The sequence below is a fragment of the Saccopteryx leptura genome, chromosome 7 (assembly GCF_036850995.1).
Source record: "Saccopteryx leptura isolate mSacLep1 chromosome 7, mSacLep1_pri_phased_curated, whole genome shotgun sequence".
Taxonomy (NCBI): Eukaryota; Metazoa; Chordata; class Mammalia; order Chiroptera; family Emballonuridae; genus Saccopteryx; species Saccopteryx leptura.
Window position 1 is genome coordinate 115,018,431 of NC_089509.1, and position 25,565 is coordinate 115,043,995.

General features: G+C 41.0%; 1 protein-coding gene across 4 annotated transcripts in view; it reads left to right on the plus strand.

The window, feature by feature from the left end:
* GIGYF2 (GRB10 interacting GYF protein 2) overlaps positions 1 to 25,565 on the plus strand; it is a 136,980-nt gene that overhangs the window by 38,950 nt on the left and 72,465 nt on the right. For all 4 annotated transcript variants that reach the window (XM_066346327.1, XM_066346328.1, XM_066346330.1 and 1 more), the window contains exons 6-8: positions 12,194 to 12,302; positions 17,687 to 17,798; positions 18,625 to 18,665. In XM_066346327.1, coding sequence (XP_066202424.1) covers positions 12,194 to 12,302; positions 17,687 to 17,798; positions 18,625 to 18,665 — 262 coding nt within the window. The remainder of the gene's footprint in view (positions 1 to 12,193; positions 12,303 to 17,686; positions 17,799 to 18,624; positions 18,666 to 25,565) is intronic.

Genomic DNA, 25,565 nt, shown 5'->3' on the forward strand with positions numbered 1-25,565 from the left:
GGGGAGGAGTTGGAAGCATCAACTCCCATATGTGCCTTGACCAGGCAAGCCCAGGGTTTCAAACCAGTGACCTCAGCATTTCCAGGTCAACGCTTTATCCACTGCGCCACCACAGGTCAGGCAGGTCTGTAGTCTTCATACAACATCTGGGTGGTTAATTTTTTCATGGGCCAGCATGAAATTTCTGGTGGACCAGCGCCGGTCCGTGGGCTGGTGGTTGAAAACCGCTGCTGTACATAATTATACACGGTACACTTTCTTACAGCGGCAGCGCAGCAGGTTAGTCTGCGCCGCCTCGCCTCACACTTGCTCTGCAGCATCACAGCGGCTGGGGCGTCACTAGGGGATAGGGGTTTTCCAGCTCTACTGTCATCTTACAGGACCACCGACGTGCCTTCTGATTTTGACGAAAATGTCGTTATGTGCTTCCTGACTGGGCTTCCTAGTGAAGAACTGAAAGCTTTCCCCTAAGATTGGGAACAAGACACGATGCCCACATTCATCACTGACATCCGGCATTGTGTTGGGGGAGTCCTAGAGCCAGAGGAATTAGAGCCAGAGGAATTAGGTGGGAAACAGAAATAAAAGTCATTCAAATTGGAAGGGAAGAAGTAAAACTATCTGTCTTTGAAAATGACATGATCTCACATAAAAAATCCACCGAATGCTATTAGCATTAATAAGTGAATTTATTACAGTTGTAGAGTACAGGGTGAACACACACAAGTCAGTTGTGTACCTATACATGAGCAATGGACAATTTCAAAGGAAATAAAGAAAACAATTTCATTTATAATAGCATCAGAAAAAATAAAATACTTAGGAATAGGTATAACCAAAGAAGTTTAAGACTTTTGTATTAAAAACTACATAATACACTTGAAAGAAATTAAAAGAAGACCTAAATAAATGGAAAATCACCAGTATTCATTAAAGCTTGGAGGACTTAATATTGCTTATCTATTGCCAGTGCAGTTTTCATCAAATCCCAATAGCGTTTCGGGTGGAAATTGAAAAGCTGATTCTAAAATTCATTTGAAATTGCAAGGGGCCTGAAATAGTCAGAAACAATTTTGAAAAAGAACAAAATGAGAAGACTCCTGCTTTCTGATTACAGAACTTACTACAAAACTATAGTAATCAAAACTGTGGCATAAGACCTGTGGTGGCGCAGTGGATAAAGCGTCGACCTGGAAATGCTGAGGTCGCCGGTTCGAAACCCTGGGCTTGCCTGGTCAAGGCACATATGGGAGTTGATGCTTCCAGCTCCTCCCCCCTGTCTCTCTCTCCTCTCTCTCTCTGTCTTTCTCTCCCTCTCTCTCTCCTCTCTAAAATGAATAAAAAAAACAAAAAAAAACACAAAAAAAAGCTGTGGCATAAGGATAGACATGTGGTCAGCGGAATAGAATTGGGAGGCCAGAAAGGAACCGCAGCTGCTCCACACTGCTCAGCTGCTTCTAAGAGGCTCTGTATAAGGACAGTGCTTTTGTCCCACTGCTGCTGTAACTAGCATTTACTATTAGTACTTTGTACCGTGTTCAGTATTTTTATTTCTTCAAATTTATTTATTTATTGAGTAATAAATCACATGGTTTATACATCAAAATGTACAGTCTAGTATATAATAGGAAATCTCTCCCATTTCGTTCCTCAGCCACCTGTCTCCATTTTCCAGAGGCAGCCAGTGTTAGCAGTTTCTTGTGTATTTTTCCAAGTAAATATTATACATTTCCCCCGATTTTGTACAAGTGATAGTATATACTAAGCATTCTTCTACACTTCCAACTTCAAGTATTTTTATTGCAAAACTTTTCTATGTTTTGGAAAACCATTCTCTTCATTATTTTAGTTTACATTTCTTTTCCCAGTGCAGTGCAGTTATTCAAGTGTTTGTATTTATATATTTTGTTTTGTTTTTTGCCAATTTTTCTTTTGGATATTAATCTTTTTATTTTTATTTATACTATTTATATGCGCTAACCCTAACCTGTTATCTAAATTTTTTAATCGCATTTAATTATATCTATGATTCTTGTAAACACAAGCTAATTTTTTTTTTTTTTTTTTTACAAGGACAGGGAGAGAGTCAGAGAGAGGGATAGATAGGGACAGACAGACAGGAATGGAGAGAGATGAGAAACATCAATCATCAGTTTTTCGTTTTGACACTTTAGTTGTTCATTGATTGTTTTTTCATATGTGCCTTGACTGCGGGCCTTCAGCAGACTGAGTAACCCCTTGCTCGAGCCAGTGACCTTGGGTCTAAGCTGGTGAGCTTTTTGTTCAAGCCAGATGAGCCCACGCTCAAGGTGGCGACCTCAGGGTCTCGAACCTGGGTCCTCTGCATCCTAGTTCGACGCTCCATCCCAGTGGTAGTCAACCTGGTCCCTACCGCCCACTAGTGGGCGTTCCAGCTTTCATGGTGGGCGGTAGTGGAGCAACCAAAGTATAAATAAAAAGATAGATTTAATTATAGTAAGTTGTTTTATAAAGATTTATTCTGCCAAACTTAGCGAATATCCGACATAAAGTACTTGGTAAGTAATTATTATATGCTTTAACTTGCTGTAACTCTGCTTCATAAATTTTATAAAGTAAAGCTACTTCCCTACTTTATAAATCACCATTACTGTGGAACTGGTGGGCGGTTAGAAAATTTTACTACTAACAGAGATACAAAAGTGGGTGGTAGGTATAAAAAGGTTGACTACCCCTGCTCTATCCACTGTGCCACAGCCTGGTCAGGCCAGAAGCTAATTTTTTATATAGTACAGTATACCAATTTTAATCTTTTGTGATTATTCTCCAGATTTTTTAGCTGTTTATACATATATTTAATAGTTTATTTGTATTTTTTCCTAAATAATTTTTTAGATTTCTTTCAGACTTAACTGGGCCAGAAAAGCTTTTCATTTATTTATTTATTTATTTATTGTATTTTTCTGAAGCTGGAAACGGAGAGACAGTCAGACAGACTCCCGCATGCGCCCGACCGGGATCCAATCAGCACCCCCACCAGGGGTGACGCTCTGTCCACCAGGGGGCAATGCTCTGCCCCTCTGGGGTGTCGCTCTGCCACGACCAGAGCCACTCTAGCGCCTGGGGCAGAGGCCAAGGAGCCATCCCCAGCGCCCAGGCCATCTTTGCTCCAATGTAGCCTTGGCTGCAGGAGGGGAAGAGAGAGATAGAGAGGAAGGAGGGCGTGGGGGTGGAGAAGCAAATGGGCGCTTCTCCTATGTGCCCTGGCCGGGAATCGAACCCGGGTCCCCTGCACGCCAGGCCGACGCTCTACCACTGAGCCAACTGGCCAGGGCCCAGAAAAGCTTTTTAATAAGTAGGGAGGCTCCTTGAATGTGGGGGTAGCTGTCCGGGTCCTGGTCTTGCAAGCTGTGTGTACACTAAGCAGCAATGTCTCAGGGACCTGCATTTGGTATTGGTCTTGGCACTGCCTACTCTTATGTGGATATCTTCTAGCATGTAACTGTGGAAATAATTGCCAGTGATCAGGGAAACTGAACCACCCTGTTATGTTGCCTTTACTGATACCAAATGAACGATTGGTCAGTCTGCAAAGAATCAAGTTGCAGTGAACTCTACCAACATGGTTTTTGATGCCAAACGCTTAATTGGATGTAGTTTTGATGATGTTGTTGTCTAATCCAATATGAAGCATTGCCCCTTCATGGTGGTGAATGATGTCCAAGTAGAATACAAGGGAAAAGTTTCTGTTCAGAAGAAGTGTCATCTATGGTTTTGATAAAGATGAAGGAAATCACAGAAGCCTACCTTGGGAAGACTGTTACCAGTGTTATTGTTATAGTACCTGCTTACTTTAGTGACTCTTGGTGTCAGGCTACCAAAGATGCTGTAACTATTGCTGGTCTCAGTGTACTTGGAATTATCAGCGAGTCATCTGCTGCTGGTATTGCTTATGGCTTAGATAAAAAGGCTGGAGCTGAATGGTGCTGATATTTGACTTGGGAGGTGGCCCCCCCTTTTTTTTATTTATTTATTCATTTTAGAGGAGAGAGAGAGAGAGAGAGAGAGAAGGGGGGAGGAGCAGGAAGCTTCAACTCCCATATGTGCCTTGACCGGCAAGCCCAGGGTTTTGAACCGACAACCTCAGCACTCAAGGTCAACGCTTTATCCACTGCGCCACCACAGGCCAGGCTGGAGGTGGCCCCCCTTTTTTTTTTTTTTTTTTTATATATATTTTTTAATTTTTTTTTTTATATATTTTTTGTACTTTTCTGAAGCTGGAAACGGGGAGAGACAGTCAGACAGACTCCCGCATGCACCCGACCGGGATCCACCCGGCATGCCCACCAGGGGCGACGCTTTGCCCACCAGGGGGCGATGCTCTGCCCCTCCGGGGCGTCGTTCTGCCGCGACCAGAGCCACTCTAGCACCTGGGGCAGAGGCCAAGGAGCCATCCCCAGCGCCCGGGCCATCTTTGCTCCAATGGAGCCTTGGCTGCGGGAGGGGAAGAGAGATACAGAGAGGAAGGAGGGGGTGGGGGTGGAGAAGCAAATGGGCACTTCTCCTATGTGCCCTGGCCGGGAATCGAACCCGGGTCCCCCGCACGCCAGGCCGACGCTCTACCGCTGAGCCAACCGGCCAGGGTCAAGGTGGCCCCTTTTGATGCGTCCGTTTTCACAATTGAATTGGGAATCTTTGAGATCAAGTCTATAGCTAGGGACACCCACATGGGTGGAGAAGACTTGAATGACTGAATGGTCAACCATTTTATCACAGTTCAAGCATGCTTAAAAAAGATACCAGTGAGTCCAAGAGGGCTGTTGTTGTCTTTATACTGCTGGTGAATGTGCTAAGCATATTCTCTTTTAGCACTCGGCATTAAGATTGATTTGCTCAATGAAGGAATTGACTTCTGTACCTCTATCATCCAGGCCCCACCTGAAGAATTTAATACTGACCTTTTTCGTGGCACCCTGGACCCTGTAGAGAAAGCCCTTTGGGATGCCAAACTTGACAAGTCCCAGATCCATGATATTGTCCTGGTAGGTGGTTCTACCCATATCTCCAAGATTCAGAAACTCCCACAGGACTTCTTCAGTGGAAAAGATTTGAATGAGGGCATCAACTGTGATGAGGCTGTTGCCTATGATAAAATTGTCCAGGCAGCCATTCTATCTGGAGACAAATTTGAAAATGTTCAGGATATGCTGTTATTGGATGTCTTCTTTCCCTTTGCATTAAAACTGCTGATGGAATCAAGGCTGTCCTCATCAAGCACAGCACTGTCATTCCTACCAAGCAGACACAGACCATCGTGATCTACTCTGACATCCATCTGGTATGCTCGTTCAGGTGTATGAAGGCGAGTGTGCCACGACCAAGGATCATAACTGGTTTGGCAGTTTGAACCCACAGGCATACTTCCTGCACCTCGTGGTATTCCTTAGATTAAAGTTACTTTTGATATTGATACCACTGGCATCCTCTTTTTTTTTCCCATTGGCATCCTTAATGTCTCTGTGGTGGATAGAGTACAGGAAAAGAGAACAGGATTACCATTGCTAATGACAAGGGTGTCTGAGCAAGAAAGATGTTAATTTAAGTGCATGGTTCAGGAAGCTGAGAAGCACCAAGCTGAAGATGAGAAGCAGCGGGATAAGATGTCTTCCAAGAATTCACTTGAATCCTATGCATTCAACATGAAGCAACTGTTGAAGAAGAACTTCAAGGTAAGGTCAATGATGAGGAAAGACAGAAGATTCTTCACAAGTGCAATGAAATTGCCTGGCTTAACCAGATTGCAGAGAAGGAAGAATTTGAACATCATCAGAAAGAGCTGGAAAAAGTCTGTAACCCCATTGTTACCAAGCTGTACCAGAGTGCAGGAGTCATGCCAGGGGAATGCCTGGGGGCTTCTCTGATGGCTGAGTCCCTTCATCTGGTGGTGCCTCCTGGGTTCACCATCGAAGAGGTTGATGAAGCCCGTCTTGAGCATTGCTTTAGCATTGTTCCACACATAATATTGAAGTGCCCCAATTTGTAGCAAATTTCATGGCAGTTTTAAAAGTTGAGCTGCTATCTAGTAAATAACTGGTCATTCTTGATACTATGGACTATGTGCACAGGAAAGGAAATAACAGTTCCCTTCATAAGCACTGTATTGTAAAATGGAAAATGCAATCTTAAATAAAACTATTTAAAATCGGCACCCCCCCAAAAAAAGGAGGAACACTTGCTATTAGTTACCAAAACATGGGAGACTCAATCTAACAGAATGAGTAAGTAGCTACAGAGATCATTTGGAAAATCAAAGATTATTCAACAAATGCTGTTAGGAACTGTTAACAATGAAAAAGAATAAAGTTAAGATGTTATGGTCCAGATGCTGTAATTACTGGGCTTAATGTAAGGATGGTGAAGTTTTTGGGAAGTCACAAGATTATTAGGGTTCAATTTTAGAAGCATTTACAATGCAGTATTTAGGATTTCTGGACACTTATTTTGTAGCCTTTGTTACTTATAAAATATGATAGACTAGGACAGTACGTAAAGCTGGCAAAAGATGCCTGACCTATGGTGACGCAGTTGATAAAGTGTCGACCTGGAACGCTGAGGTTGCCAGTTCGAAACTCTGGGCTTGCCTGGTCAGGGCACATATGGGAGTTGATGCTTCCTGCTCCTTCCTCCTCTCTTTCCTCTCTCCTCTCCAAAATGAATAAATAAAAAAATATTTTAAAAAACTGGCAAAAGATTTATTAACATTTTGATTTTTATGCTTTGGATGGTCAGGTCTTGCTTCAGGATTATTTAGATCTTTGTAGACTAGAGTTTTGCATACTTTTTACCGATTACTCCTATGGGGGAGGTAAATACTTTGAGTAACCTAAAGTAGCTTCTTGCTGCCTATCTTAAATTAAGCTTCTGGAATGTACTTGAAATAGATAATTTATCTTTAAAATGAAAGTTAATTTTGTGTTTTCTCTCTCCCGTATATGTGTGTATGCATGTGTGCATATACATATAAACGAGAACTAGGGAAAAAGATTTTCTGAGAACAAAGTGCTCAAAGATCTTCTAGTCACTCTTTGGCATTTCCCTTGAATATCTCGCAGTTTGAGAAGCACGACTCTGTACTGTATACCTGTAATTAAGGTGGCTGTTACCAGATTGGTGTCTTTATATATGATATTAGCTATCAGAGAAAATTACTTCATGTGTATGTTTTTTTGTGTGTGGTTTTGTTTTGTTTTTGTATTTTTCTGAAGTTAGAAGCGGGAAATCAGTCAGACAGACTCCTGCATGCACCCGACCGGGATCCACCCAGCATGCCCACCAGGGGGTGATGCTCTGCTCATTTGGGGCATTGCACCTTTGCAACAGGAGCCACTCTAGTGCCTGAGGCAGATGCCATGGAGCCATCCTCAGTGCCTTTGCCAACTTTGCTCCAATGGATCCTTGGCTGCGGGAGGGGAAGAGAGAGACAGAGAGGAAGGAGAGGGGGAGGGGTGGAGAAGCAGATGGGTGCTTCTCCTGTGTGCCCTGACTGGGAATCAAACCCGGGACTTCCACACTCCGGGCCGATGCTCTATCACTGAGCCAACCAGTCAGGGCCCATGTATATGTTTTTGAATAGATAATTACTTGTATGTATTTTTGAATAATCACTTCATGTATATTTTCTGAATAAATAATTGCTTCATGTACATTTGAATAAATAGCAGATCTAAATACATAAAAAACTTAAAAAGCACATATAGTGAAAATCAAGTCTGTGAATCATCCGAACTGCCAGTTATTCTTCCGCAGGAGTAACCACTGTTTTCCATTTCTTGTTTCCTTCCAGGAGTTTTTAGTGCCTCTGCATCTATTTATGCAGTTGACCCATGGACAATGCTGGGGTTAGAGGCACTGACCCCCTGTCCCTGCACAGTTGAGATCCACATATAACTTTTGACTGCTCAAAAACTTAGAGAAGCCTTACTGATAACATAAACAGTTGATTAACATTTTATGTATGTATATATACTGTATTCTTAAAGTAAGCTAGAGAAAAGAAAATGTTATTTAAAAAATTGTGAGGAGGAGAAAATACATTTACTGCATTTACTGAAAAAATTCACCTATTAAGTGCATTGTGCAGTTCAGATTGTGTTGTTCAAGGGTCAGCTGTATATTGGTTCTTTTAAACAACATACACATAAATGGCGGCACACGCCTTGCACACTGTTCCACACTTTTCTGCTTTCACCTCAGCTGTTGTTTAGGAGGTAATGGCAAATACATATTTATTCAGCTTTTAGTAAGTGTCAGTCACTGTTCTAAGCACTGTTTAATGTGTTAAGTGGAAGTAGATACAAATATTCCTATCTACAATGTATAGATGAGGAAAGTGAAGCACGAACACATTGAGTGAAGGAGCCAGAATTCATTCCTAGGCAGCCTGGCTCCTCCTTGCGCCTAATTATAACTGTGTTTTGTATCTTCATATGCTAGACTGAAATTGCAGTATTGTGGATCAGAAATGGTTGAATATTAGCAGTTTCATTCAGTTCAACCTAGTAGAGTTGCCTCATTTTTAAAAATAACTGCATAGAACAGGAGTCCCCAAACTTTTTACACAGAGGGCCAGTTCACTGTCCCTCAGACCGTTGGAGGGCCGGACTGTAAAAAACTATGAACAAATCCCTATGCACACTGCACATATCTTTTTTTTTTTTTTTTTTTCATTTTTCTGAAGCTGGAAACGGGGAGAGACAGTCAGACAGACTCCCGCATGCGCCCGACCGGGATCCACCCGGCACGCCCACCATGGGGCGACGCTCTGCCCACCAGGGGGCGATGCTCTGCCCATCCTGGGCGTCGCCATATTGCGACCAGAGCCACTCTAGCGCCTGGGGCAGAGGCCACAGAGCCATCCCCAGCGCCCGGGCCATCTTTGCTCCAATGGAGCCTTGGCTGCGGGAGGGGAAGAGAGAGACAGAGAGGAAAGTGCGGCGGAGGGGTGGAGAAGCAAATGGGCGCTTCTCCTGTGTGCCCTGGCCGGGAATCGAACCCGGGTCCTCCGCACGCTAGGCCGACGCTCTACCGCTGAGCCAACCGGCCAGGGCTGCACATATCTTATTTTAAAGTAAAAGAAACAAAAAGGGAACAAATACAATATTTAAAATAAAGAACAAGTAAATTTAAATCAACAAACTGACCAGTATTTCAATGGGAACTAGGGGCCTGCTTTTGGCTAATGAGATGGTCAATGTCCGGTTCCATATTTGTTATTGCTAGCCGTAACGAGTGATATGACGTGCTTCCAGAGCCGTGATGCGTGCATCCCGCATCACCGGAAGTAGTACTGTACATGAGCGACGCCGCGCTTTGTGGGGCTGCCACATACAATACTCCAGGAGCACAGGATGTGGATACATCCTGTGCACCTCTCACTGACCACCAATGAAAGAGGTGCCCCTTCCGATAGTGCGGTGGGGGCTGGATAAATGGCTTCAGGGGGCTGCATGTGGCCCGCGGGCCATAGTTTGGGGACCCCTGGCATAGAATTTCATGTGAAGATGGCCATGATTTTTCAGTTAGCTTTTACTGGTTGATACTAAGCTGGTTTTCATATTTTGCTTTTACAAAAACACACAGTACTGCATTTAAAGATCTTTCTGCTTATGTTATTTTTCACAAGTGTAAGAAGAGCAATTTGTCAGAGATTACAGACATTTAAATTTACTTTGAGGTTGGCCTGTGGTGGCATAGTGTGGGTAGAGCATTGACCTAGAACGCTAAGGTCGTCAGTTCGAAGCCCTGGGCTAGCCTGTTCAAGGCACATATGACAAGCAGTGAACAACCAAAGTGAAGCAATTATGAGTTGATACTTCTCATTCCTCCCTCCCTGTAAAATCAATAAGTAAAATCTTAAAAATAATAAATATATTTGAGAAATTGCGTTGCAGAGTTTATACTAGCTTGTACTTCCAGCGGCAATGTGTAAAGACGTTTGTAAGCATGAGAACTTCCCCTGTACCCTTTGGATAGGTGCATTTGAGTTTTATACATGTGATAGTTGGGTAGTGAAGTGTTCAGCTGTGTGGGATCCTGGCATACTTAATGCAATTAGCCCTGACTTCTGTTTTTCCAATATTAGAATATATTAATTTAGATTTTGAGACTTTATAGCAGGTGTCCCCAAACTATGGCCCGCGGGCTGCATGCGGCCCCCCTGAGGCCATTTATCCGGCCCCTGCCGCACTTCCAGAAGGGGCACTTCTTTCATTGGTGGTCAGTGAGAGGAGCACTGTATGTGGCGGCCCTCCAGCGGTCTGAGGGACAGTGAACTTGCCCCCTGTGTAAAAAGTTTGGGGACCCCTGCTTTATAGTCTTGCTTAGTTGTGTCCCAAGAGGCATTAATCAGTAAGTCCATTGGTTACTCTGTGCTGAAAGGTAAGTTCATGTACTGTTTCAAGCAGCTTTTAAAAAATGCAGTTTGAAGTAAGTGTTTTGGAGTTGGGTATCTTCCTCTAATTTTTAGTTACTGGTTACATCTTAAATCTTCAGTTTTGAAGTTACGTGATTATCTGATTATCAAACTAAAAAATATGTAATTAATGTTCCTAAAATTGACCTGAACAAATATATTGAAGACAGTTCTGAAAAGAAAAAAATTAGTAATTAGACAGGTTATGAGAAAATGACCTATATATCAAAACAAGAAATTCAGTAATGAAGTTTTTCACCAACTTCCAAGATGTCAATTGATTTTGAATCCAAACAGCAGATCAGGACTTAATAATGGGAAACAATTTGTATATAAAATATTAGTTGGGGAAATTTTTTTCAACCCATTTCTTATGTTTCGCTCCTTGCCCTTCTCCCAGGAAGGTCCCTTGGCTGTAGCCCTGCCCAAGTTGCGTTTTCCTTACTGCCCCCACCCCTGCACTTGTGCACAAACGTCTGCTAGGCTCTTTAAGTGTGTAGGAAGTATTCAGGTAAGGGTTCCAACATTTTCTGTGTTGAAAACTCCTGTGAAATTCTCCAAATTAAAATCAAAGTTGATCCCTGAACAGTGCAGGTGAAGGGGTACCAACCTCCTGTGCTCTTAAAAATTCACTTATGCCTGACCAGGCGGTGGCGCAGTGGATAGAACATCGGGCTGGGATGCGGAGGACCCAGGTTTGAGACCCTGAGGTCACCAGCTTGACAAGGGCTCATCTGGTTTGAGCAAAGCTCACCAGCTTGGACCCAAGGCCGCTGGCTCGAGCAAGGGGTTACTCGGTCTGCTTAAGGTCCGCGGTCAAGGCACATATGAAAAAGCAATCAATGAACAACTAAGGTGTTGCAACGAAAAATTTATGATTAATGCTTCTCATCTCTCCGTTCCTGTCTGTCTGTCCCTATCTATCCCTTTCTCTGACTCTGTCTCTGTGTAAAAAAAAAAAAAATCCACTTATAATTACTGTATTTTATAGACTGTTTTTCAAGGTTTTTGTAATTACTCTTGCTTTACCTTTTTCTAAGCCCTAGAAATCTATTTTTGGCTCCCAGGCCTCCTATCTTCCATGTTTGCAGGCCGCCTACCCACTACTGTCTCATTGACTTGCCCGTTCCAGATCGGCTGTAGGTGCAAGGGTAGGCTTGAGTGATTGGAGTTTGTTTTTTTCAAGCATTTTCTCCCCCACCCCATTAAGGTGGTTGATCTTACGTAGACTCTTATTTGGCCCTTCCCTGATCACTTCTGATTCCTGCCACTCTATTAACTAGTACTTGGAGTTGCTAATTCACATTGGGGAGCAGAGTGAGGCAAAATGATGATTATTCTCTTTACCATGCTACTTTTGATTCAGACCTTTTTGTGACTCCCACTTATTTCTACTTTTCACTAATTAAAGGGCCCTTACAAATGAGATCTCTTACCAAGTTTTCTGTATTATGATGGATATTACCATGTTTGCTTCAGCTCTATGTAGCATTCAGAGTGTGTTTGATATTTCCTAACAGAACCTAGCATACTGTGAGGTACTGGTTGTCAATGTCTGTTGCTCTGAAATATGTTTTTGAAATTTTCAGCTAAAATAAGGTTTTGGATCATCTTACTGTGTTGTGCAGTTATGTTTCCCATTGCTGTTAGTAATTAGATGCCATTTTATATATGCAGCGGGAGATGGGGAGACGCATCATGCAGTTTTATCCATCTTTTTTTTCTTTTTACTTTTTTTGGCAGAGAAACTTTTCCATGTCTGTAAATAGTGCCGCTGTCCTGCGCTTGACAGGACGAGGAGGAGGAACAGTGGTGGGGGCTCCTAGAGGTCGAAGTTCTTCAAGAGGGCGAGGTGAGCGTTCCTGTGAAAACGTCGTAACGGAGGAGGAGGTGGAGGATAGGGAAACTGCTTAAGATATTTTAATACTTGGTTTTTAAAAATTGCCTTTGACATTAACTGCATGCTAAATGTCCTGAACCTTAGTTTTCTAAAACCATTTCTCGATGTATCTACTTCACAACCCCTGATTTGCAGTAGAGGAGGGTAATTCTAGCTTGAGATTTGAGTGTGAAGGATTCTAGATGGTCCTAGTTAACTTTTGCAAATCTTTGTCCCCAGGGAGCTCTGCACTTGGAGGGCCAGAGCTACCTGAAGAGCTTTGTCTGCTGGAGCAGTACGAAAGCCCCTGCAGCCTCTGGGACAGGTGTCTGAGTGAGGCCACGTGCCAGGGGTGTCCCAGACAGAGAGACTAGTGAAGCTGTCTCATCAAACTGGAGCTGTTGTACCGGGTAGAACAAAAATAATTATGCAGCAGTCATTAACCTGAGTTTTATAGATTGGCGTCTTTTCTCTGAAGAATAATTCTTGTTTTGTTATTACTTGTTTCTTTGATATCTGCTCTTGGTTTTGGGTTTGTTGATTTTCTGCTACATAAGGGAATCCTTGATGTTTGTAATATAAATATTTACTTGAGCACTTAACCTCTAAGGTAGTTAAGTCATAGTAATAGTCTAAACATCCCTTATCATTTTATTTAAGATGTGCTTTAGAAATGGAAGAGTTGGGTATCTGCAGTGACAGAGGCCATCGTGTCTACATACTGCACCGGCCAGATTGGCATGATTATGGGTGTGGAATATTTGAGTTCTTTTTTCTTAACGTTGTGCTTTATGAATAGAGTAATTTATATTGTCTTTATAGAGACCGTATTAAATTGTGTGTTCCTGTGAAGAGGTTTCTTTCAGTAGTCCTCTTAGAATATGGGAATGTAGGTGTTAACAATAATGTAAAGTTTGGCTAAAACTTTCTACTTGTAGCCAGTTACTATTACTGAGTTCTACTTATTTTTTTCTTCTGAATTTGTCAGTCCTTAGAGTGGTGGTTTTTAACCTCGGGGGTTGTTAGAATCATCTAAAAAACTTACAAGAAATACCCCTATGAGAGAATACTTGGATGGTGAGATTTAGGCATATGTGTACTTCAAAAGCTCCTTGGAGCCCTGGCCGGTTGGCTCAGTGGTAGAGCGTCGGCCTGGCGTGCAGGAGTCCTGGGTTCGATTCCCAGCCAGGGCACACAGGAGAAGCACCCATCTGCTTCTCCACCCCTCCCCCTCTCCTTCCTCTCTGTCTCTCTCTTCCCCTCCCGCAGCTGAGGCTCCATTGAAGCAAAGATGGCCTGGGCGCTGAGGATGGCTCTGTGGCCTCTGCCTCAGGCACTAGAATGGCTCTGGATGCAACAGAGCGACCCCCCAGAGGGGCAGAGCATCGCCCCCTGGTGGGCATGCCAGGTGGATCCTGGTCAGGCGCATGCGGGAGTCTGTCTGACTGCCTCCTCGTTTCCAGCTTCGGAAAAATGCAAAAAATAAAAAAAAAAAGCTCCTTGGGCCAGTGAGGTTTCCAAGCACAGTTAGGTTCCATTAGTCCAGAATTTGACTTGAGATGTATGCATCTTGGTGGTACGATGGTGTTCTGGAGATAGCTGTAGCCTGCCATGGTCTTTCTGTATACCGCTGTGGTGGGCCAGCAGCAAGGAAAGGTTGCACGTTCTCAGCTTTGTCTCCAGTGCTTCTCAGGGCTAGTCATGGAGAGAGCTTCTTAATCATGAAGTGTGGCCCAGAGCCAGCTGTTTTATGTGCCTCAAGTGACTGTGACTTACCAATTTTGTGTGTTAAAAATACTGACCAGTCTCTAAACAGGCTTAAACAAAATTTCATATCAAGAAACAAATGAAGGATTGATAACTTTCTCCCTGCTTTCTGGTTTCCTTGAAGTATAGGGTTGTCATACAGGATAGAAGTCTTACATCCTGAATTTAAACAAGGGATGTGCAAAGATAACCATGATGAGAGCAGTGACTTAACTAACATTGATGTGAAAGAATGGCTTGAAACTAATCAAGTGAATAAATTTTCTTTATGAAAAATATTTTCAACCTCGTTGTCCCAACTGTGATTCTTCATAATGGCCTCATAAGACCATTAATCTGTGGTTTCACTATCTTCACTCTTTACTTACTTTTAACTTGTTGCTTAAGTAATGATTATTTTGGCTTTTTTTTTTTTTTTTTTGCACGGGCAGAGCTAATATTAGATGATAATGCTGACTCTTTCCAACCTGGGGAAACTTTGATAGGAAATTGACTGACTTCCAGACCTCTAAATATCATCAACTAGTAAAATTTAAATAAGTAAACAGGGAAGGGCAGCATAGTTGTCATCTGTGTACTTTATCTGGTTAGGAAGTTTAACAGCAAAGCAAGTCCGCACAACTGTCAGCTACTGCCTTCATTCTTCATTAAAAGGAAGTATAGGCCCTGGCCGGTTGGCTCAGTGGTAGAGCGTCACCAGCCTGGCGTGCAGAGGTCCTGGGTTCGATTCCCGGCCAGGGCACACAGGAGAAGCGCCCATCTGCTTCTCCACCCCTCCCCCTCTCCTTCCTCTCTCTCTCTTCCCTTCCTGCAGCAAGGCTCCATTGGAGCAAAGATGGCCCGGGCGGGCGCTGGGGATGGCTCCTTGGCCTCTGCCCCAGGCGCTAGAGTGGCTCTGGTCGCAGCAAAGCGATGCCCCAGAGGGGCAGAGCATCGCCCCCTGTTGGGCGTTCCGGTGGATCCCGGTCGGGCGCATGCGGGAGTCTGTCTGACTGTCTCTCCCCATTTCCAGCTTCAGAAAAATACAAAAAAAAAAAAAAAGGAGTATATTTTGATTCCCCAAAAGAATAGGTTGAAATCTCAGACTATAGGACTGTCCTTTAAATTGAGCTTTATGAAAGATTCATCGTTATATTTATTTGCTCCGTCTTATCTGGGAACTAGATTTATAAACGATTATGGGCCTTGTGTACTTTGAAAATTATTTCTACGTTCTACAAGCTGGAAAGCTCTAGAGTCAGGTTCTGTTTATGTGCCCACTCATAAAGCTTTAGTCTCATAAGGAGGTCTAGTGCTAATGCTAGTCATGACTGGCAGGAAATCTTGTATCTGTGTTTTGCTTGTTTTTCTGACAACCTGGAAACTATTTTCCATGTTCACTTGCTTTCAGAATAAAACACTTTTCAAGGTGATATGTACTTAATGGTTTTCTGGAGAAAATTGTTCTCTAAAGGGACAGGATACTTTTTTCTTTTACCCTTTCTTTTACAATGATCATTTTAGGGATCACCCACCCCAGTGTTATATAACAGTTTATATTATACTGTTTTAGGATCTTAAATAAAATGTATACATTACCTAAGGGGAGAGGTACTGAAACTGGTAGTTGACTTTCAGTTGACTTGAAGTTGACACAACTAGAAAGTAAGTTTAAGATTATTACAGTATAGCCCTAGTCCTCACCTATGTTTTACAGATGAAGAAGGGGATGCTTGGACTATTAAGAAAGTATACATTGGGCCCTGGCTGGTTTCTCAGTGGGTAGAGCCTCAGCCCAATATGAGGACATTCCAGGTTCAATTCCTGGTGAGGGGTACACAGAAGCAATCATCTGCTTCTCCCCCTCTCCCCCTTTTCTTTTTCTTCTTCCGCATCCAGTGGCTTGATTGGTTCGAGCATGGCCCCAGGCACTGAGGATAGGTCATTGGTTGATCCGAGCACGGTGGCCTCAGGTGCTAAAAATAGCTTAGTACTCAAGCATCAGCCATAGATGGGGGTTGCTGGGCAGATCCTGGCCAGGGTGTATATGGGAGTCTGTCTCACTATCTCCCCTCTTCTCACTAAAAGAAAAAAAAAGAAGGTATACATTGTTCCTAAGATTTACCCACATACAATCATGTTTATTACTTCTGTATTTCCTAACAAGATGTTAAGGTACAACTGTTTTCTGAGTCAGTTCTTGAGAAATTGTAACCTAGATAAATAACTACACGAATATTTGAAATAATTATTTAACTCAATTGTATTTAGCTCTGGAATGCATCTATGCTTTTATTTAAGATTCAACATCACTTTTGTTTGAGTGGTTTTCCCTGTTGGAGAAGTTGAGGTAGGGATGATGGCTTAGATTTTGTGTAGGTTTAAATACAAACATGGTGCACATTAGTTGGGGAATCCTCACACTCAGAAACGATAAAGCTGAAAATTCATACTGTTTTCTGCCTCCAGACCCAGCAGTTGGGTGTTCTTAACCTGAACTGTGCAGCTATACCATTTATATAAGGGAAATCATTTTTATATGTATTATTTTTTGGCATGCTTTTATCATTCAACAGAATAATGTAGATTTTTAAAAAATGGCAGTAGTTTATCTTTTGTGACTTCATAGTGTTTTACTGAATAGTTTTATCAAAATTTATTTAGCCAATCCTTTATTGATTAGATTGTTTCTATTTTTTAAAATTATAATGAACATCTTTATACATTTACATATTTGTGCGAGTATTTCTATTAAGGTAAATTCTGGTTAGAATTATTGAGTCATGTTTTGATAGATCTAACCAGTTGCTGTTAGTAAAGGCCAGTTTTCACTTGAACCATGAGAGCTGCTAAATCCCTGAATCCACACACTCTTATCAGCTCTGCGTTTGCAGTTTTGTTGTGAGACTTTTCTTCTAGGTTTGAGCCCAGAGGAAGGAGTGGCTGTGGTTGCTCCTTTAAGAAATTAGTTCACAAAATTGATGCTTCAGAGTGACCCTATTAAAGTATTCTTTCTCTGAAGTTAGATAAATTATTTTTACATTTACAAACCCTCAAATCTTTTTGTTGGAAACAATATAATAAAAGATTTAACGTGGCCTGACCTGTGGTGGCGCAGTGGATAAAGTGTCGACCTGGAAATGCTGAGGTTGCCGGTTCAAAACCCTGGGCTTGCCTGGTCAAGGCACATATGGGAGTTGATGCTTCCAGCTCCTCCCCCCTTCTCTCTCTGTCTCTCTCTCCTCTCTCTCCCTCTCTGTCTCTCTCTCTCCTCTCTAAAAATGAATAAAAAAAAAATAAAAAAGATTTAACTTGTAGTAATTGTTTAGTGATCACTTTAGAATTTTTTATTAAAGGGCGTAATACTGGCATTGTTTCTTGTTCAGGACTGGGACTCTTACATCAGTTCATTAACTTGTTTCTTTCAACCTCCCGGGGTCTAGCTACTTCCGTGCCATCGTTGATCCCACAGGTAAAGATCTATTGAGCCTCGCTAAATATTTACATGTAGACATCCTGCTTTGTATAGAGACAACTTCAGAGATTAACCTTAGGAGTTGAACGTGTGTCAAATGTTAACATCTGACTATCATTTTTTCTGTTATTTTCAGGCAGAGGTAGAGGTGAATGTGGTTTTTACCAAAGAAGCTTTGATGAAGTAGAAGGTGTGTTTGGTCGAGGAGGTGGCAGGGAAATGCATAGGTCGCAGAGCTGGGAGGAAAGGTAACTGAAGGATCCATATCTTGGTATAAAATTTTCTTAGTGAAAAAACTTTTCTGCTTTCTATAGAGGAGAAGCTGCTTTGTACAGTTACAAGTTTTCATTTTTTAAAAATGCTGTTAATTAATGTCAAGTTGGATGTTAGAAATTTTTAAGTGATCTTTATTTAAAGGAAGAAGCATTTTAGATAAATAGATTAATATGTTAGTACCTGCTTGGATATTAATAATTAGATTTGCTATTTGGTGAGCATTCAGTGGGAAGCATTGACTGTTTTTGTTTGTTGCTGTTCATCAAAGCATCTTCTTTATATTGTTTGTGACTTTATAGGAAGTCTGTCAGGATAGGCAAGGACAGTTGTACATAGATCCACTCTGATGATATTTATAATATAAAATAATTGGAAACAAGCCGAATGGCTTAAAATCAGCATAGTTTCTTACATAATAGTGTATCCAAGGAAATGAATTCTATGTAACCATTAAAGTTAGGATGATTTTGGAAATGTTTAATGATGTGGGAAAAAACGTTCAACACATCTAAAAACTGTGCAGCATGTATTTTAAATAAGCATATATCTAATTTAAAAATGTATCTAATTTAAAATAACATTCTTGACTCAATAGAAGCTAGCTTTTGGTATGTGAGATGGTGGATATTTTTATTTTTGTATTTGTTTTCTATATTTTCCAAATGTTAGGCAGTAATCATTTATTTGTTTCATAATATGATAGGAAGAAATGCTATTATTAAAGATAGGAAAGTGTGTGTCATGGATGGGAAATCTGTATATTACTCTCAAGTCTTGTTTGAAACTTATCTTTTCTAGGGGTGACAGACGTTTTGAAAAACCAGGACGAAAAGATGTAGGTAAGGCTTTCTTACTGTTCTGAAGTATTTTTATCTGGGCTTCCATGATACCAGTTTTGTTTTCCTTTCATGGTACTAGTTTTTAACTAGGCTCCTGCCTATGGATACATTTATTAGAGATTGGCTCAGTTACCTGCACCTCTCCAGTAGATGGGGTGGTAGCACTGTTGCATTGGGAATTTCATGGTTATGTGAGGGCTCTGTTGGGTGAGACCAGGGCTGAGGTATATGACCATACCATTTACTTACTTTTACTTTTTAGGTCTGTGTCTTCTCTGCAAGACATATATTCTTTTTTTTTTTTTCCTTTCATTTTTCCGAAGCTGGAAACGGGGAGGCAGTCAGACAGATTCCTGCATGCGCCCGACTGGGATCCACCCGGCTTACCCACCAGGGGGCGATGTTCTGCCCCTCTGGGGCGTCGCTCTATTGCATCCAGAGCCATTCTAGCGCCTGAGGCAGAGGCCACAGAGCCATCCCCAGCACCCAGGCCATCTTTCCTCCAATGGTGCCTCAGCTGTGGGAGGAGAAGAGAGAGACAGAGAGGAAGGAGGAGAGGGGGAGGGGTGGAGCAGATGGGCGCTTCTCCTGTGTGCCCTGGCCAGGAATTGAACCCGGGACTCCTGCACACCAGGCTGACGCCCTACCGCTGAGCCAACTGGCCAGGGCCATATATATTCTTTTTTTAAAAATTGATTTAAATTTATTGTGTTTACATAGATTCAAGTGTCCTACCGAATACATCCCCCCACCCCCATATTCCCTTCAACATCCCCTTTGCCCCCCTTCCCCCAACGCTCTCCCCCCTTCCCTCCAGGATTTGCTTTCCTGCTCTCTATAATGCTGTGTTATGTATATATAATAAGACATATATTCTTTATTAAGACTATCTTGTGAACTGAAATTTCAAGTTAGGAACCAGTCTGTTAACTTCTTTTCCAGTGTAGATAGCATCTCGCAGGTGAGAAGAAATAGAGAAAATACTGGAATGTTGGCTTTTGTATAAAAGAACAAAAGCTAAAACTATGAATGTTTTTACTTTAGATATTTGGTCTTTTTGATATATAAACGTTTTTTTGTTTTGTTTTGAAATGAGAGCAGTCAAAACAAATTGTATGGTTAAGGTAGCCACTGAATTAAGACAAACATAGTAAGAAAACAGAATTTCAGTGTTTAAGGTGAATTAATCATAGTTTATATTAAATATCTATAATATAAAGATGGGCTTTCTAACTGATTAAAGGTACTACCGTACCAACTGCCAGTAGGTGTTACTAATACCTGAGAGAAAAACATTCCAATTAATAGTAACATTGCAGTTATGAAAATTCCTATACAAATTCCAAATTCCTAGAAGTACCAGACATGTTCTCCAGAGCATGATTCTGACAGTGGTAAACATTTCTCAAAAACACGTTAAATTTGTAAATATCGTTCTCAGACTGATTTGCAGATTGTTTTTTTAAAAACTAGTTATAATACCACTTTTGAATCACTGTTTACATATCAAACTTATCTTAACATATGTTATTTGAATTTTTCATTTATTATTATGATATTAGGAATATAAATAAAAAGCCATTAAATGAGTGTGTCATGCATAAATTTTGAACAAAATGGGTAGATAACGTACTGCTAGCTGAATGATTTTACTCATATTGTAGACTTTTGGGGAAGTATGATATTGGGGGTTTTGTCAGGATTTCTGCTCTCATCCTTGTTTGATTCAGCCCTTTTCCCAGTGAATATGGTGAGGTAATGAGTACTATAGTTTAAAGCAGTGGTTTTCAACCATTGTTCCGCCAGAAATTTTGTGCTGGTCCGCGAAAAAGTTAACCACCCTGGTGTTATACGAAATTTCTGGCAGACTGGCACCGGTCTGTGTACCGGCTGTTGGAAACCACTGGTTTAATTAGTAGAGGGTTCAGAAGAAGATCACCAGTAATCTGAGCTCTCAGATAGTCAGTAAGCTCATAATAAATAGAGGTGATAACTGTTTTACAGAATTTTTAGGATTAAGTAAGAGTATGTGAACTCATGTATTCATTCAACGATTATTGAATTCCTACTCAGATGATAGGCATTATGCTAAGTGCTAAATAATTATTCCTTTTCATTGGATGACACTGTTGATGTGTGATCAGATTTTCAAGTCATTTATATCTAGAGAGATAGCTGTAGAGAGGGACAATTCAGACTTGGGATCAGAATTAAGGTGGAACCAGAAACTAGACCTAATCAGATGGAAGTTTAGTGGTAGAAAATACATTCTTGCTTAAATGAACTCTATACTTGAATGCATGGAGTAATTACTTGTGTAACAGCAGCCTTCTGGAAGCTCTCTCAGTGGACTGTTAAATGTTAGTCCGCAGTGCCAGTGTGTCCAAGTGCAGCAGTTTCTAGCACTACAGTATCAGTCGGGTGGTAGAGAGGCCTGCTGTCTCCTATGCTGTCACAGGAGAACGTAAGTGTCATGCTCAGCACTGCAGCCAGAACTTGAAAGGATCCCTAGTTTGAGCAGGATGGATGGCTGGGCATTTGAAGCCCCGTGGTGGAGAATGCATGAAGAAAGTGGGTCTGTTTACATAGGAGACAAGATTACATGTAGACAGGATGGAGTGGTGAAGAGAGTTTATAGGACCACTCCCGGCAATTATTTGCTTAATAGTTATGTAAAAGAGGAGTTTGACTTGATCTGTATGTGTCTAAAGGGCAGGTTTAAGGAGGCAGATATTTGACACAATTTTAAAAATACCTAATAATTAAAGTCTGAAAATGACTTGCACAGTTGTGAGCTCCCTGTCATGGAAATAGCTTGATTGTAACTGTTTTGACACATAGTCATACTTTGGTGGTTTGGACTAAATGAGTATAAAGTTCCATTTTATTATTATTTGCCTTTTTCACATTTTAACTGTTGATTCAATAGTATAGTTTTCCCAATCACCCTCTTTTAAGAATATAGGTTCTTTTCTTCGCAAACGCTAAGAAAAGATATATTTTTGAAAAGGCAAGTTCCATAACACTGAATTGATGTGAAGTTGTGAAATGGTTAAGAGTATCAAGTAAGTTTTTCCTACTAAAATATCAGGCCAATTTCTACATATGTATTCAAATATGTATATATATCTTAGTGGCTTTTATTGAATTTTTTGATTAGATGCTCACTTTTAGGTTATTAACTATACTAATGACTGAGCTCTTTTTGTAAGCTACTTTTGTTGAAAATATTATAGATTAAAAATTGCGCCTGACCTGTGGTGGCGCAGTGGATAAAGCGTCGACCTGGAAATGCTGAGGTCGCCGGTTTGAAACCCTGGGCTTGCCTGGTCAAGGCACATATGGGAGTTGATGCTTCCAGCTCCTCCCCCCTTCTCTCTGTCTCTCCTCTTTCTCTCTCTCTCTCTCTCTCTCTGACTCTCTCTCTCCTCTTTAAAATGAATAAATAAAAAAAAAAGTAAAAAATTTAAAAAAAAAAATTGCTTGTTATTGTATCTAACAGTCTTCAGGAATAGCAGTACCTGTACTAAACTAGTTTGTTGGGACACTGGATATATTGATCAATTGTGAGATGTCTTATGACATTAAATTGAGACTAGAGTACTAAAGATGCCAGAATGATTTGTTCTTTTTTAAATTGGAGATGGTTCTTATGAATTCACTTCTTGTGTGGAGAGAAATGGTTAGAGTTAGAGACATATGGGTAAGAATCAGGTATAACCCCTCTGAACACCCATGGGAGAACTCATGGGAGAATTTGGAGAGAAGCTCGTGATCATGGAATTCCTATTCAGTGGGGATTGATTGCTCCAAAGGGGGAGATCAGTTCCAGTGATCATCTTATAGTATGATTGATGATGAAATTACAAGATCACTAAAAAATAAGAAATGGTCCACATGATACCATTAGGTTCACAGCCCAGTGTGACAACAATAAGTGCATTTGATGTGAAATACTTTAAAGTGGACAAAAAGCAGTTCTTGGCTGTTAGAACTGCTGGCAGTTGGTAATATGGGCTTGTCCATGAATAAAACTAGTCCTTATGGTTTTTAGTAACTACGTGTCTTCAGTTTGTTTGCACCATCATGATATCCATATTGGTTTTCAGAAACGCTTTTTAAAATTAGGTCTAACCTGGTCTTCCTGATCATGTACCTGAGATACATCACAGAGCTCGTAGGTGGCCCATTGTAGTAAGCTGTGTAGCCAGGAATTAAGAGTTTCTGTTCCTACCTCCTAGTAATTTGACTCCTCTTTCTATATGCACTCCATTCTCCTGAAAGGATAATGGCATTTTTGCAGAAAACTTAATTCTTTTTCTTTGTTTAAGTGAGAGGAGGGGAGACAGTGCAACAGATTCCCACATGTGCCCTAATTGGGATCTACCCAGTAACCTCCATCTGGGGCTGATGGTCAAATCAACCAAACTATTTTTAGCACCTGAGGCTGATGCACTTGGACCAACTGAGCTGTCTTCTATGCCTGAGGCCAATGTCTGAACCAGTTGAGTGACTGGGAGGGAAAGAGTGAGAGAAGGGGGAATAGAAGCAGACGATCACTTCTCTTATGTGCTCTGACTGAGAATCAGATCTGAGATGTCTATATGCTGGGCCATCTCTCTGTCAACTGACCCAACTGGCCAGGGCTGAAAACTTAATTCTTTTTTTTTTTTTCTGTGACAGGAGAGATACAGAGAGAGGGACAGATAGGGACAGACAGACAGGAAGGGAGAGAGATATGAGAAGCATCAATTCTTTATTGCAGCACCTTAGTTGTTCATTGATTGCTTTCTCATATGTGCTTTGACTGGGAGCTACAGCAAACCAAGTGACCCCTTGCTCAAACCAGTGACCTTGGGTTCAAGCTGGTGAGCTGTGCTCAAACCAGATGAGCCTGTGCTCAAGCCAGTGACCTTGGGATTTTGAACCTGGGTCCTCTGCATCCCAGTCTGATTTCCTATCCACTGTGCCACCACCTAGTCAGGAAACTTACTTCTTAACATAGAAAATGTGATTCTTTGAATTGAAAAAATGAATCATTTTTGGGGAAACTTTCAGTCCCCTAGACCAGTAATTTTCTTTTTTAACTTTATTTATTGATTTTTTTTAAATTGAAAAAATGAATAGTTCTTTTGGAAACTTTCAGTCCCCTAAACCAGTAATTTTCTTTTTTAACTTTATTTATTGATTTTTTTTTTAAGAGAGAGAGGGGGAAGTAGGGATGGGAAGAGACAGAGACAAATACAGAAACATCGATCGGTTCCTGTTTGTGCCCTGACTGGGGATTGAACTGGCAACTTCTGCACATTGAGACGATGGTCTAACCACTGAGTTATCTATCTGGCCCTGGCTAGACCAGTGATTTTCAATTGCTGTGCCACAAGGATCTTGAAAACATGCAGTACCTGACAACGGAGTCATGGGCACTGACCTCTTTTCCCTTAGAGCAGGGGTCTCAAACTCAACTCAGCATGTGGGCCGCAGAGCAAGATCACAGCCATTCGGCGGGCCGCACTAGGTCTACAAAAGGCAACTGTTTGTTACGCAACACTTTTCTCACTGCAGTTGAAAACAAAAAAAAATCAGTACAACAAGCACAATCGTACATGCAGTTTACTCAGTGTCACAAAATGACCAGAAACTGTAGTTCGCATCACAACTGCTGTTAACTAAGCTAATATCTAGCTAGGATGCTAGAGAAATGAAAAATACAAGTAGGCCCCTAGGCTTACTTAATTTTATCCAAAATATTTTGAACTTCGTGGATTAGTCTGCAGGCCGCACAAAGTTGTTCGGCGGGCCGCGAGTTTGAGACCCCTGCCTTAGAGTGTCAAAAAAAAAAAAAAAAAAAAAGACAACAGCCAGTAGAACAATAGCTGTCCAGAATGAATGAATCAAAATTATACTTATTTTTTTTGTCAGATTGGCAAAATAATATAATGTATTTTTTGGGTGTCTTGCAGAATTTTAGTAATTAGTTTATGTGTGCATGCCATAAGATGAAAAAAATTGAAAATCATTGCCCTAGACAAAAATGTTTGATTGTAGTTTTTAGTTATCTAGTTTTGAAATATTTTGAAAACAGTATTGATACACCAACAGAGTATTTTTTCAAGGTGTACATGTAGAGGGAAGTCATATCTTTTTTCAGATGTGTAAATAGTGTACTAGAATCTGCTTCATTATAGGGAGGTTAACTAGCTCCCAGGTCTCACTCACTCCCTTTGTTGTGTCAGTTTGGGCAGCTTCACTTAACTGTTGGGATTGTGACCTATGGAAATGACATAGAGCTTTTAGGAAAAAAACATACCATGTGTAAATATTTATACAACTTTTATTTTCACAGGTTAAGCGAATCTTGTTACTTTATTATAGAAATAAGATTTACTGCTGTCTATTTGTGTTACAAACAGTTTTGGGTTGAAAAAGAAATCTTGATCTAATACTTAAAATAAGAATGCCTAAGATTTTCAAACAGCAAAAGTTCACAATAATTAGGTTTCTGTGTCTTTGATACTCTTCTGCTGTTACCAGTTTTGGACCACTCCAGGTTTCTTCTTAATTTCTTTTCCTTTTGGTCAAAGAGCAAAAAAATGTGAGTTGCTTCTGTGCCCTGCTCTTCACAACTGCTTGCTTTTCCTCATCTAGTCTTTATTTCAAGAGATGATTCCTGCGTGGGTTATCACCAGCGGGACGGTTAATTTTTTGCTTCCCCATGTAAACCTGAATAAGGGAAATTTCAGAAAAGAAGAGCAGCCACAAATCTATTTGAAATTTGATAGGGTGATTTATTTGGTTCTTGTTTTCTTTGAGAACAGTTTGATTTTTTATTGAAATGAAAAATATACAAAGGATAGTCTAAACTGGATGTGTAGGGAAAGAGTTCTCTTAGTATATATA